The sequence below is a fragment of the Penaeus monodon genome, chromosome 9 (genome assembly GCF_015228065.2).
Source record: "Penaeus monodon isolate SGIC_2016 chromosome 9, NSTDA_Pmon_1, whole genome shotgun sequence".
Taxonomy (NCBI): domain Eukaryota; kingdom Metazoa; phylum Arthropoda; class Malacostraca; order Decapoda; family Penaeidae; genus Penaeus; species Penaeus monodon.
In genome coordinates, this window is record NC_051394.1 from 16344759 (window position 1) to 16359758 (window position 15000).

The following is a 15000-nucleotide window of genomic DNA, read 5'->3' on the forward strand; positions in this document are numbered from 1 at the left end:
CATGTACTTGTGTTTGGTATGTACAAGTGTATCTTCAAAAGATTTATTCATATCTAGGTTACAAAAAAATACATCAACAGAGACTGCACTATAGATTATATGTGTATTCATGTATTTTGATACAGCTTATTCTATTAGAAATTAAATGTATAAATTCTGAGCCTAAATGTGTTGATTTTGTCTGTAATAGATTTATAAAAAAGAGTGGGTAATATGGTAATATCATTGTTTTACTTCTCATCTTCATATTTAAAAATTATTTGCCATTTATTTTTTATTTTGTTTTGTCACTTGCATTTTCAGTTATATAATTTCATGAAAATTGTCAGTAGATTATGCCGATATATAATTATATTGGACTTGGTTTATTGTACTTTTGAATTACAGACTTAAAGTAATTTAATTTAGTAATGGCTTTTTATTTCAGTATCAGTGAGAATGGTATTAATCTTTTGCGTGCGAAGATACTTTTACACTGCCTTTGCGATAAACAGAGGTCCCCATTAATCTAATCATGTCTATTTAGCAGGTACCAGACCAGACTAATCTTGGGGTGTCCTGGGTGATCATCCACCATAAGCTGTAGTACTGTCTTAGAGGGGTTTTGGGTTATTGGGTGGGCCCACAACATCCTCTGGACTCATTATGAATACTGATGTTGGTTTTGGAGGCACTTGTAGGTTAGACTAAATGATAAAGAAATATTCATTGAAATATTACTATTTTAGTTAATTGTTTGTTATCATTACAGGTGATCAACACCAGTCTATATGACTCTCCAGGTATCAAGCTTTAATCATGGATGAGCAAAAGTCAGAGCAGAATGCAGACTATTTAGATGGAGAAGGGGACAAAGGCTGCATTATGAACCACAGCTCAGAATCTTCAGAACAAAATGACACATCCTGTAGCAGAGAGAGAGAGGTGTCTCCAATTAAATGCGATGTTAATATACCAAATGATAGTATAGATGGAAGCCCAAGTGATAATGTATCGGAAGATGTTGTTGATAAGTGTATAAGGGTGACTGTAGAACAAAATGAATCTTTTTGTTCATTGAACAGTGAAGGCAGTGGTGTGTGCAATGATGAAAATGGTTCTATGAATGAAAGGCAGGTTGAAACATTGTTAAGAGCTCCTACCAGAACAGATGTTGGCAAGAAAGAGAGATTAGATACTGAAGAGAAAGACACTAGTCTTCTGATGTCAGAAAGTTATCTGAGAGATGAGAGTGTTGTGGAGTTTACTGTAGACAGTAAGGATGAGGATGAGTCCACAGATGGGGAGGAACAAGTAGATGTGTTACAGTATACCAGTGAAAATATCAAAGATGTGAGCAGTGAAACAGAAACTACAGAAGAAAATAAATCATTAGAGTCATTAAACAGTGATGAAAAGTTGCCTCCATTACACTTGCTACCTCAAGAGATAAAGAATGCCAGCCTTTTAACAGAAATTGAGGACCTGTTGACTACGACTGCCTGCAGTCCCGACTCAGGCTTTGAAGTCAGCAAAATTGATGTTTCTTCAACATCTAAAGAGAACTTGATGAAAATGATCTCGAGTCTCCTGGATGAGTGCGACACCTTAAAGAAAGAGAAGACAAGGTAAGGGGTTTTGAATAGCTAGTTATGAGTCATGAAGTGCATGTGTAATGAGCTTTCTTGTGTGATGAAATACAGTGGCTGAAATATCTTTTGAATATTTAACTGCTGACTAACTGGACTAATGTTTTAGTAATTAAAGGATTTTGTGCCTATATCATGCTTTTGAAATGGAGCTGTAGCAATATGCCATTTAGGCCAAATATAACTTTACTTCTTTGTTTTCTTGTATTCTAGTGTATATCTGAAAAAAAAGAATATGTACAAAGTAAAATAATTTATAGGCTAGTTTTTTTTGTGTCCCAAAATATTTTACAAACATAGAAGTATTATCAGTTTTATTCAGGAAGGCAAATAAAAGGCAAAGTTTATGGGAAGTCAGTTTATAACAGAGTTAGCACTTGATAAAGCAACAACTAGGCCTATTGAGTTGACATATTTTGTGTTGTATTTGATTTTTATTGCCATCTTCATTATCATTATTAGAATCAACTTTAATACAGCTATTATTATCAGCATATTTATCATTAACTATATTATTTATGACAGACATCTTTTGTTAGTTATTGTTGCCATCATCATTGTTATGTTGATTATAAGTATTATTTTTATTCAATGTTATTGTAGCTATTTTTATATTATTGCTATTATTAGCATTATTGCTGTTATTAGTGTTACCATCTTCCATCACCACCATTGTCATCATCATCATCATTATTATATATTAGTATTAGTATTAGATATATTAGATATGTCAGTATTATTATTTTTATTATTGTTATAGACAAGTTATTGTTATTAATATCTTGTTATTGTTATTGTTGTTTATTATTTTTATTAATATTAATATTGTTGTTATTGTTGTTTACATCATTATTATTTTTGTTACTGTTAGCAATTATAATGATAACTATTGTTATCAATATATATATATTTTATTATTATGATTATGCCTATGATGATGATGATGATGATTTAATTATAATTATATTTATTATTATTATGGCTATTTTTATCATTGTTATTGTTATTATTATTATTATTATTATTATTATTATTATTATTATTAATAGTATAATAATAATTATTATTTTATTATTATTATTGTTATTATAATTATTTCTGTTTGTTATATTATTATTTTATATTTATTATTATTATTATTATATTATTATTATTATTATTATTATTATATTATATTTATTATTATATTATTATATTATATTATATACTATATTATATTATTATTATTTATTAATTATATTATTATATTATTTAATTATTATATTGTAATTATTATTTGTATTTATTATTGTATTATTATTTTTATTATTATTTTATTATTGTTATTATTATTATTATTATTATTACTACTACTACTACTACTACTACTACTACTACTACTACTACTACTACTACTATTACTACTATTACTATTACCACTACTATTACTACTACTACTTCTACTGCGACGACGATGACTACGACTACGACTACTATCATCAGCATCAACATTGTCGTTGTCACCTTCATCTTGTTCATCTTCATCTTCATCATCGACTTCATCATGATCATTGTTATTGATATTAGTCTATCAATATTATGATCATCATTGTTATTGATATTACTGTTGTAATGAAAATTATTGTTAAAGTACTCCTACTGTAATGTAGTCTAATATCATGTGGTGCTAGGCAGGACTACTAATTCATAACTTCCTCAATGTCGTAACAGAATTCACAATTTAGGTTCAGCTTAACAAGCATCTTTAAGTAGATTATGTTGGGTTCAATGGTCAACGGGATTGTGTGAGAGTGTAGCAGCATGTGAGGGATGGGAACTTCCTGGCTTTGCAATGGTGTGCAACTTTCAACTGTAGGGTTATTTTGGCAGTAAGGGTTCTGCTGTCTTCAGGGTCTCATTGTACCTGTACAAGTGTACCAAGCTAGTAAAAGAGCAAGGAAACATTACTACTTTTTAGTCATGTTTATATAGTGCCAGAAAAGTAAACAAGTAATAAAAACAATTTGTCACAAGAAGAGTAACATGCTACAGCTTCTGATTAATGCATTAGGATGTGAAGTATGGTACAATACCTAGACTAACATTCAATATGTTCCAATGCAAGAAGTTACTTCCTGGTGTATCGTTGTCTTTTTACTAATGGTATGCCGTAATATAAAACTAAACTTATTGTTTTATGTCATAAAGAAATATTTTTGTTGCTTCAATGAAGTATACTCTCTCTGGTATGGAAAATCAAACTCAAAAATACCCGGAACCAAAATTTGCATAAGTAATGCGTGAAAAATCAGTGCTTTTTTTAGGTGTTACAGTAGGCATGAAAGCATCATTAGCAGGAATTTTACCTTAAAGGTAGGAAGCAGCAATATCATGGGACAGGAAAGGAAAAAAACAAGTTTTTGCATCAGTTTGGAATAGGTACAGGGGTTAAGGACCTTACTAAGACCCTGGTGCAACCCAGAATGCTCAAACCTAGTTGACCTTCTTAAGGGAATAGGTTACCATATCTATGGAAGTGTGTAGGCTGTACTCTTGTATTATAGGGATTTAATTGGTGGGCATCACATTTTGTAATGTTCACATTTGTTGAATGTATTATTTACGTGTGTACACACATGCCATTTCATTGTCAAAGTTTGTATATGTATATATGCACATTTATCTTATAGTACTGGGTCTCGATTGTAACCTTACCTTGTCCCCTTCCAGATTAGAAGGGGAAGTTGACAGGCTGGAAGCTGATCAATCGGCGATTGTATACACTCAGCAGATTGAAACTCTGGAAAAGACACTTGCACAGGTGAGATACTATAATTAGCTACAGTAGTTTGTGTCTAGTATATAAAGCTAAGGTTCTTAACCAGGAGATCGGAGAATTTTTGACCAAGTTAGTAAGTCTGTGAGTTTACTTTAGATCAGAATTGTATTAATCAGATTGTTATTTTGCTTTTGTTTGAATTTTCTTTCTTTTCCAATATTTTGCAGGCTCAGGCAGATGCATGTAGCTGGCAGCAGCGACTGAAGGAAGCAGAGGAGAACTACCTGGCAGAGAACATCAAGATCCGCACAGACCTCACTGCCCGATTAGAGCGAATGACCAAGCAGTATGAGGCTGCCAACAAGGACAAGGAGTCTATGGTCATAAAATATGCCACTTCAGAGAGAGAGGTTTGTATTGGGAAGTGGGAAGTAGAGGATGCAAAAATCAGCCCACCAGCTAGCCCAGCGAAAACTTCTAGGCTAAGAAATTAATGACAGCAATATGAAAACTGACAGAGGAAATTTGCAAAGGGATGCTCTGGCATGACCACATGTTACAACAAAGTTCTTCAGAAATTTATTTTGTTGACATTTTCATCACTTTCATGAATGACAGAACACTCTTATTATGTTGATACAGTGGTAGAAAAATCCGCTGAACACCAAACAAATTTATTTCTGTTTGTTTATAGTGGGTGTTTATACCAACAGGTTCATTTTTATGCTTCCACATCTACATTCTTAGTTGCACTAGAAGTTTTTGAATAGTCATTATACAGTGTGGGGTAGTTTTGATTATTATAATTATTATTTATTATTAGCATGGTAAGCTATATAAAGAGCCACACTGATAAATTTGAGAATTATACCACCGAAGGCATCAGTGCAGGTCAAGACACAGCTAAGAAAGAAAGAGATGATAGAAAATCATCAGCTATTTACTTAGTAAAAACATATTAGCGGATCTTTTAAATTTCTCAATAGTCAGAGGAAGGCAATCTATTCCAAAGCTTACAAATAGAAGTAAAAAAGCATCTAGAAAACTGAGATCTTGACAGTTGTCTTGCATCAAATGCTGACCTTTTGATTATATGGATACCAGCTCCCTAACAAGGATATCAGTGCAAATTATGCTGGTCCACTCGGCAGTTATGTTTATCCTGGGTGATACAGTATATTAATTTTTAACTTGATTATTTGCTGTCAGTTAGTTTATGGTTTATTCATTTAGAGTTAGGTATGTAAATAATGAATTATTTAATTTCTTTACATTTCTGCAGGTCATTGTTGCCAGACAACAGAAGGAGGCAGTGGAAAAGAAAATGAAGGAGATGGAAAAGGAAAGAGAACAGCTTCTGAGTAAGAATAAAATGCTGATTGGCGAAAGAGCACGAATCTGCCAAACACTTGACACAAAGGTGAACATATTAAGAATGAAGTGTGTGTATATGAATAGGCTTATATGTGTATATATATTTATATGTCCTTCCCTAAGGTCAGTATGTAACTGATAATTTTTTTTCTTCTTTCTTTTCTTCCTTCTTTTTTCCTAATAGAGATACATTTTTTTTTTTTTTTTTTTTTTTTTTCTAATTCATTATTCTTTGTTTTCTTCTTCCTTTATGAGTTATATATAGAAGTTCCAAGTGTTTCCTTTATTTTGTGTTCAAGAAGCTTTTTATTCTCTCACTCATAGGTCCAGAAGATCAACTCCTTCCAGCGTGAAGTTGACAGGCTGAAGGAAGAAGTTAGTAGTCGGGAAGTGAAGATCAAGTGGGCCCAAGACTAAACTAAAATCAGAAATGGATGCCCATAAGGTATGCTAGTTTTACAAACAGTGGTTTACTAATGGAGAGTAATTGGTCTTTAGAAGTCTAGTAAAAATGATTTGATTTATGTGAAATCTCATTAACCCCTAAATGGCAGATATAAGGCAGTGAGGTGGATGGAAATCTACCTGCCCAAACTCTAAATGTGATATCATGACCCTAGCCTTTCCCTAGAATAGTAGCTATATTGAGGGCCAGGGAATTTCTTCCCAGTTTGCTAATTCTACAACAGTTCCATTTCTTTTATGCTTGAAAATTGTCTTGGCCAATCTCATTGTAAATCTTTTTCAAAGAGGATTAATTGGGGTATTTCTAACAATTTATAAATTAAAACCACTGATCAGAGTCTGTTTTTCTGCTTCAGTTAAAGGATTCCATTTCAAGAAAGCTATTCTGTGAATTCTGTTTGTTTCCAGTGATTGCAGAAAATCATTGGCCAGATCTCAAATCAATATATATTCATATCTGCTAAACATCATGAATTCAGTCTTCATTTTTGAAGAGCCAGCATAGAAATTTACCCACATCTAAAAGAATTTCTCATCTCCAAACCAGGAAACACAAGCCAAGTTGGACCGAGCTCTTACTAAAATTACAAAACACGAGGAGGAGCTCAGGTCAATTAAGGAGGAGGCAGAAAAGGTTGTTCGCAGCACCAGAGATGATGAAAACTCCAGAGCAAATGTCCTAGGTAGAATCCTTGCTGTTTCTTGTTCGGGATTGAATTTGTAGACATATTTAGGCACATTGATTTTGGTATTCCTAAACAGCTGGCTGGTCCCAAGGATGTTGTTATGCATTGGTTTTTAACACCAGCCATACTGGCTAGTCTGATGTTTTTATTGACATTGTTTTATTTGCCTCTTTCATGGAAAAAAACAAGATTGAGCCATAAACTTTTTCCTACTATATCCATATGTTGTCTCATTGTGGTATGTGGGTAACAATGAATTTGCTATGTAAAACAACCTTGCTCTGCCATGAAACAGAATTTGACTGTAGTGTTACTATGTACCATACTAGTTATGCCCAATTTAGGCATATGCCATCTCCAGTCAGTGAGTAAAGAATTGGTGCATTACTTATATTTAGGATTTAGTAAGTTTGAACCATAAATCATATATAATCCAAAACAACTAATATCCATATAGATATTTAAAATTTCTCCATCCTACATTATCCAGACAAGCAATTAAAGGAAGAGAAAGCACGACTCATCATGGAACGACAGGTCTTTGAGGACAGAGGGTCAGCCTTCAACAAGGTTTCAGCAGAATTAGAATCACTGAAAGCAAAACATTCAACACTAGTTGAGGAAGCAACTTCCCTAAGATCAAAGGTTTGTCAGTGTTGTGTCACATTATTTTCTGGTGTTATTTTCATAAGAATATTGTGTATAAGTTGAAAGTTTTTTCTTATTCAGTATCCTTTTGGTGGATATCTGATTTTGTACACTTGCTTTAGGTAATTGAAAGCTTTTGGTTGTTTGTTTTTAAAGAGCTGCTCATCCAAATCTAAATAGAAAATTTGAACAAGCTTACCATTCTCTTTTTATATTGATTCATTAGGTTATTTCCTTATGCTCTGTTTTCATAGGTAACGACATATGAGGCAGAAAGAGAAGAGAGCGAAAAGTTGTTCACAAGCCTCAGGCAAGAAGTGAAAAATGCACGACAGGAGGCAGGAGACCTCAGCCTCCAGCTCTCTAATTCAGCACACCTTCAGCAGCAGCTACAAAGGTGGGGGGGGAGTCAGAATTCTCATATTTCTTCTTTTTTTCTTGAATTTTTGTTTGGGGGCAGGGAATGGGAAAGAAAAGAAAGAAAGAAAAGGTTTAGAAAGGAAAAAGAGAAGACTAATAAAAGGTAGAGAGATTACAGAGTAAAGAGGGAAGAAAAGGGAAAGTAGAGAGAGACAAATGAAGAGTAGGAGTGTGATATTTATAAGTCTGGCATTTTAGGCTATCACCTAATTAGGCCTAGTTTTGGAAAATAATTGTCATCATCCTTTTTCATGAAGGTGTATCTGATAAGCAAAAAAAATATGATTGAAGCTTAATGGAATACTATTAAAAGTTCATGGGTAACCCCAACAGAGAGCGAGAGCAGTTAGCTTCAGCAACACAAGAGAATGAAAGACTCCAAACAACCAACAACGAGCTAGAGAGCGACCTACTCACCTGTCGCCAGAAGGAGGCTGAACTTTTAGCCTTCACACAGAAGCTCTCTGACAAGAATGTACAAATCCAGAGTCAGCTTTCTGCCCTGCAGTCCAAGGTATGATGACCAAGTTTGAGTGTGCTTGTGTTTATGGGTTCATCTACTGATATATATATATATATATATATATATATATATATATATATATATATATATATATATTTATATTGATTTATATATATATATATGTAATTATATAATATATAATATATATATACTAATATATAATATATATCATATATATATATACATATTATTATATACATATATATATATATATTAAATATATATATACATATATATATATATATATATATATATATTATTATATATATATAATATATATATTATATATTATATATATATATATTATGTACTATTATGAGTTGATTTCCATCTGTATGTATTTACAATAGCCTACAGACATAAACTGCAACTATAGATGTGCATATTCTACAAATTCTTTTCTCCCTCAGTCTCAGCTTTTGGAGCTTGAACATGGGGAGCTGAAGTCAGAATTGGAGAACATCAAGGCACAGAGGAACAAGATCAAGACAGATCTTACCAAAGAAAATGAAATGCAGAATGCTCAAGTAAGGTTTCCAAGAATGATTCACACTTTGCATATTTGTCATATCAGTTTGCGATGCCCAGATTAGTCTTTGGTTTTGTTGTCCTTTCTTTTTTCATTATCTACCCTTATTCCACTTTCCATAGGTGGAAGACTTAACGCGGCAGCTTGCAGAGAAGAGCGAGGAATTGAAGCAGCTAACGACCAAGGCATCAGACTTGGAGAACGAAATTCAGGTCTTGAAGAAAAAGCACAATAATTCCCTGAAGGTAAATAAGACCAGTGACTAAAGATCCTTTAAACCCCTTTGGTCCGGGTGCTTTGGTGCAAGCACCTGGCCAAAAATACTGGCTTTAGTCTTATTTGAATGGTCACTCTGAGGGGTGTATGTGTTCATGTTTGGGTGTATACAAAGACACATGAGCGTTGACAAGACAACATGTCTCCCTTGTGCAGTGTTATTTTCTCTTTTTCTGTGTAAGTGTTTTTATTTTATTTATTTATTTATTTTTATTATTTATTTTTTTATTTTATTTTTTATTTTTATTATTATTATTTTTTATTTTTATTTATTTTTTTTTTTTGCCTTTTCCAGTGTCATTTGATTTGCTTTATCCAGATGGTATAAATTGTTTTCCCTGCACAGACTCCATATCATCTCTCTAGACAGTCCATATTTTTATAATTTTATTTATTTTGTTATTTATTTATCTATTTATTTATTGTTTTCTTTTTTTATATTCAGTTTTCTGTAATACAACCAGCATTGCCAGTAACAACAGGCAGGAATAGGACCCTGAACATAGACATATTGTCCTTCCTAGAGCTGGCACTGTTCCAGTTGTAGCTCATGATGGAAATAATGCAATGACTCCTTCTTAAATACCCACTGAGTCTAATCATCCTTCAAGAGCTTTGTGGTGAGTCATTCCAGTCACCACAGCCTTCAGCCAAAATATTTGTGGCAGTAAGTCCTGTCACATTGGCTCTCAACTAATTTTTTCCATGACGGCATATTTTCTATCACTGCCAGAAAGCTATTTTTTTTCATGCTGAGATAGTCATGTCATCTGGATCATAGGGGTAAAGAAATGGTAAAGCTGTTAAAGAAAAAATATTTAACCATAACCCAATTAGCCCAGATGGTAAGAATATAATTAGCTTATATATGCTGTTGCCCACTGCGATATTAGGCATCACTTGGAGTCTGCAAATTGCCGCCATGATATAGGACATCAGTCAGTTTGATAGGGTTACATAGATATTTCTGATATTAAGAAAATCCATTAATAGTTATTGTTAGTATTAGTATAATTGTTGTTATTATTTATGATATTATTATTATTTGCATGATTATTATTCTTTTCCTCAAATATTTCTATTATTGTTGTTATTATGATCAGTTTTATTGACAGGATTATCATGAACAAGAATAAAATGGGGCACTTGCATTACTGTAAATTAGACTACTCCAGCTAGTCCAGCCAGAAATTTATATAATTAGTATAAAAAAAGTCTGTAAACTTATTTTATTTTATTTTATTAAGTCATTATTTGTTCTTATTACAGTAAAGGATTCCAGATTGTCATCTGGAGATTGATGATTATTAAGTGTCTGTATATTAAAATTTATTAGTAGAAATAAATATAAATAACTAATTGGTGGTACTAGTATATTACTATTATCCTTGCCTATCTATTCCTCTTTCTACGCACTTAGGACATCTCCCGAGAGATGCAGAAACTACGCAAGCGTCTGGAACTCCATGAGAGTGGAAATGGAAACGGAGCGGGTGGCAACGGTGGGGGAGCAAGCGGGAGGTCTTCGCAGTCTGTGACACCACACGATACGCTGTCCCAGGGCTCACGGGCCTCCTCCAATGCCTCCTTGAATAACATCGAGTATCAGAGCACCAATGGGAGCAGTCCACAGTCTCAGGTGGGTTATATCTTCTTCTTCCTCTGCTTTCCCCATTCCCCCTCCCTCTTTCTCTTTCTCTTTCTCTTTCTCTTTCTCTTTCTCTTTCTCCTTTTCCTCCCCTCTCTCTCCCTCTTTTTCTTTCTCTCTCCTCTCTCTTCTCCTCCTTTTTCTCCCTCTCTCTCTTCTCTCTCTCTCTCTCTTTTCCTCCTTCTCTCCCCTTTTCCTTTTTTTTCTCTCTCTCTTTTCTTTTTTCCTCTCTCTTTTTTCCCTTCTCCCCCTTTTTTCTCTTTTCTCTTTTTTTTCTTCTCTCTCTTTTTTTCCCTCTTTTCCCCTTCCTCTCCTCCCCCTTTCTCTCTCTCCCCTTTCTCTTTTCCTCTTTTTCTCTCTCTCTCTCCTTCTCTTTCTCTCTCTCTCTCTCTCTCTCTTTTTCTCTCCTCTCCTCCCCCTCTTTTTTTTCTCTCTCCCCCTCTCTCTCCCCCTTCTCTCTCTCCTCTCTTTTTTTTCTCTCTTCCTCTTTCTTTCTCTTCCTCTTTCTTTTCTTTCTCTTTCTCTTTCTCTCTCTTTTTTTCCTCTCTCTCTCTTTTTTCCTCTCTCTTTTTTTTCTCTTCTTCTCTCTTCCTCTCTTTTTTTTTCTCTTTCTCTCTTTTTTCTCCCCCTCTCCCCTTTTTCCCTCTTCCTCTCTCCCCCTCTCCCTCTCCCTCTCCTCTTCCCTCTTCTCTCCTCCTCTCCCCTCCCCTCTCCTCTCTCTCTCTCTCGAGAGAGAGAGAGAGAGAGAGAGAGAGAGAGAAAGAAAGAGATAGAGATAGAGATAGAAAGTTGTAGAGACACACTAATTCATTTTATTTTTATATTGTCTTTCTTATGTTTTCATTTCTTGTATGAAAAAATGCGAATCTTTTCAGAATTGACAACCCTGTTTTTCTCCTTCCTATTTTTTACTTGCTATTTCTGCTAAAAGAGAGACAAAATATGCATATATTTATATTTCTTATCCATGGCAGTGAATGGCAGGTACACAGATGCCATGTTCATTGCAATATTAGTTTTTTTATTGTATTTACACATAGCTAACTCCTCAAGTGCTTAGTCACTAAGGAGTCAATTACACATCTTACCTATCTCATCTATTTACCTTTTCCCCTGATTTTAAAAGATATTTTTTTCTAGTTTCTGTTGCTATTTGTATCCTTGATATCATTATGATAACAATGTCAGTAAATTGATAAGAAGAAATCGGTTTAGGTCATATGGGCTTGCTAATTATTTTCAGTATTTGTAAACACAATTCAGAAAACAAAACTACACTAGACATACATGTTCCTGATGGCAGTGGGTTGATTGATGTTACTCTTCTGTATTTTTCTTTTTCTTTACTTATTTGTCCTTCTTCTTCTTCTTCTTCTTTTTTGGTAGAGTAATAAAAAAAAAATATATATATATATATATATAGACCATAATTATATGTTTTATAAAAGAAAAAAAAAAGTTGCCACTGATTGCTTAACTGCCTGCATTTCAAACCCCAGGAGAACCTTCCTTCACTGAATGACCCCTTAGTGACACAGCAGCTCCTGGTCGACCGCATCATCAAACTGCAAAAGTCGGCAGCCAAAAAGGCAGAGAAGATTGAGTTCCTTGAAGAGCATGTAGCACAGCTGGTGTCAGAGCTCAAGAAGAAGTCACGTATTATTCACCACTACATCATGAAAGAGGAGGCAGGAGCACTGGCCAACTCAGCGTCAGACACCTCCAAGGTTAGGCTCTCTCCTCTTTCCAGCTTGGCCTTGTAGGTCTTGGATGTGGAGCTTTACATGAAATTTCTTGTTTTGCCTGTGGATGAAATGGGAATAATGTGCTGGCAGGCCAAAGTGTGTGGCAACATACTCAGCTTTTCTTTTTATGGCTGTTTGATGTCCACACTTTCCTTTATCCGTGAACATTGAAAGGATTTGGGGTTAAATCTTTAGGTTATTAACTTTTACAGACTTTATTCTCTTCAGGGACTTATCTTTTCTCCTGTTTGGTAGCCTCAGTATGTGAAATGTGATGAAAGTAAGGCTGAAATAAGCTAAAAAGGATTACTGCATGTGTATGAAGACTAATATAAAATGAATCCATCATCATTTAAAAAATTATATATAGGTAGATTTAAATTCATTTTAATCTTTCCAAAAATAGATTACCTGTTGGTTTCTCAAAACAGCTATATATTTACAGATATAGTGGAAATTCAATAGATTATAAGGGGAGGGTTTACTAATGCATGCCAAAAATGGCTCCCTTCCTTCGGTTCTTTTTTCAAGGTCTTTTGATCTCTCACCTTATCAAATAACTTTATTTCCATACCTTTGACATTAACAAAAAAATTCTGTACCAGTGCTTTGTGTTGACACATGCATGCAACAGTTAATTGGGAAATCATATAACACTGTCTTTTGTGTTGCTTTCATGCTAGTCTCCCAAAGTTAGCAGTGGAAAAGCAAGGAAAGCCCAGGTAAGGACTTTTGCTTTGGTGCATGGGTGTAGTATAATGTTACTTTGTCTCTGCATTAGAAGTCCTTGAAGCATTTTGTGTTTCTCTTGTCTTTATACTGTTACTGTTAGATTACTCTAAACCTTGCTCTGAATTTAAAAGTTATTACATGGTATTTTCAACTTGTTTTTTTATTATTTATCTTTTTATATTTGAATAGTGTATTTTAGTCTATTAAGACTGCTTTAAGGTACATAGCTAGGGGAGGAATAAAAGTTTGTTATGGTAGTTTATCTCACTTTGCTTCTTTGGATGTTCTGTCCTCATTTATCGCTCTTTGCTTTTTTCTTCAATCTCTCACTCTGTACTGGATTTTCTGCTTTCTCACATCTCTCCTTTCATCTTCATTGGATGTTCTTCTTTCTTCTTTTCTTCTCTGCATTGTTCTACTCTTTTCTGGAAATTTTTCCTTTTCTTCTTTGGATCATCGCCTCTCTTTTTTCTCTAAATCTTCTGCAATCTCTCTTCTCCCTCCTGCTTTTATCAGTTCCGTTGTCTGGTTTCCTTTTTTCTTTGTATGAGTTATTTCTTTTTACATGATTTTCTTAGTAATGCTGGTAATTGTTTTATTTTTCATTATCTTTTTCTTTTCTATGATTATTCATTTGTTCCTAGATATTTCCATCTTTATTTTCTTTTGAAAATAGAGATGGAAATCTTGTTTTTATGTATGGGTCTTGTTTAGAATATAAAATTCACGTTGATTTTATCATTATGGGATCCATCCACATTGTGCTAATAAATCTGTGTGATAGTATGACCTAGAAACTGCAGACTTGGATAACTTAGTCAACCCCCATTGCACAAAACCAAACATAAAAAGATCATAATTCCTGATATGGTGTCACCTTTCAAATAAAAGTAATAAGAATTATGACTAGTTTGGAAGCTATGCATCAAAACAATTTGGAATGTGATTATTATTGCCTGCTAAATGCTATTAAGTACTATTAAGCCATCATCAGGAAATTAACCAGTTTTACTACTAGCTATTTGTATTTTACCATAAGTTGACTGTTCTTTTGGTTGTGTTCCTCATTGGTATGAAGCAAAGATGCAGATTATGAATAGGTTGAATGATAGACCATGGTTTGATAAGGCAAGCATTAGAACTTATGATCAAAGGCAGAGGCATATAGGAGATGGATATATATGAGGACAAGTAAGTATTAAGAGGTTATGGTGATGATAGCTTAGGCTGAATGGTTGTATGTACAAGCTATTTGTGCTTATAACAGTCAAGTGCAAACAAGATCATTTAGACTTAATAGTCAAAATAGATGGTGGGAAGTTCTGAAAAAAGACCAATGTGCTAGGTGACCCTGAATCTGCTGGTTGATAGCTATTCTCATTCAAAAGATATGAATGAGAATGAATATCTTCACAGAGCAAGAGATGTATTTAACTGTTACAGATTATATCTTCTGTCCTTAAAATATGGCCAGAGTATGATGATAAAGCATGTGCAATGGTTAGGGGAACCTGTTCATTTGATACATGCTTGCAGTGAGGATGTTGAAGTCACAGAGAGCTTGGTAT

General features: G+C 33.8%; 1 protein-coding gene across 1 annotated transcript in view; it reads left to right on the plus strand.

Moving 5' to 3' along the window:
• Window positions 1-15000, plus strand: part of LOC119576984 (coiled-coil domain-containing protein 186-like) — a 26170-nt gene that overhangs the window by 2065 nt on the left and 9105 nt on the right. Inside the window, 14 exon segments of the mRNA XM_037924655.1 lie at window positions 752-1607; window positions 4338-4428; window positions 4614-4796; window positions 5669-5806; window positions 6085-6171; window positions 6173-6205; window positions 6773-6908; window positions 7402-7556; window positions 7814-7956; window positions 8313-8493; window positions 8913-9029; window positions 9154-9276; window positions 10728-10946; window positions 12455-12682. Of these exon segments, the coding sequence (XP_037780583.1) occupies window positions 799-1607; window positions 4338-4428; window positions 4614-4796; window positions 5669-5806; window positions 6085-6171; window positions 6173-6205; window positions 6773-6908; window positions 7402-7556; window positions 7814-7956; window positions 8313-8493; window positions 8913-9029; window positions 9154-9276; window positions 10728-10946; window positions 12455-12682 (2643 nt within the window). The 5' untranslated portion in view covers window positions 752-798.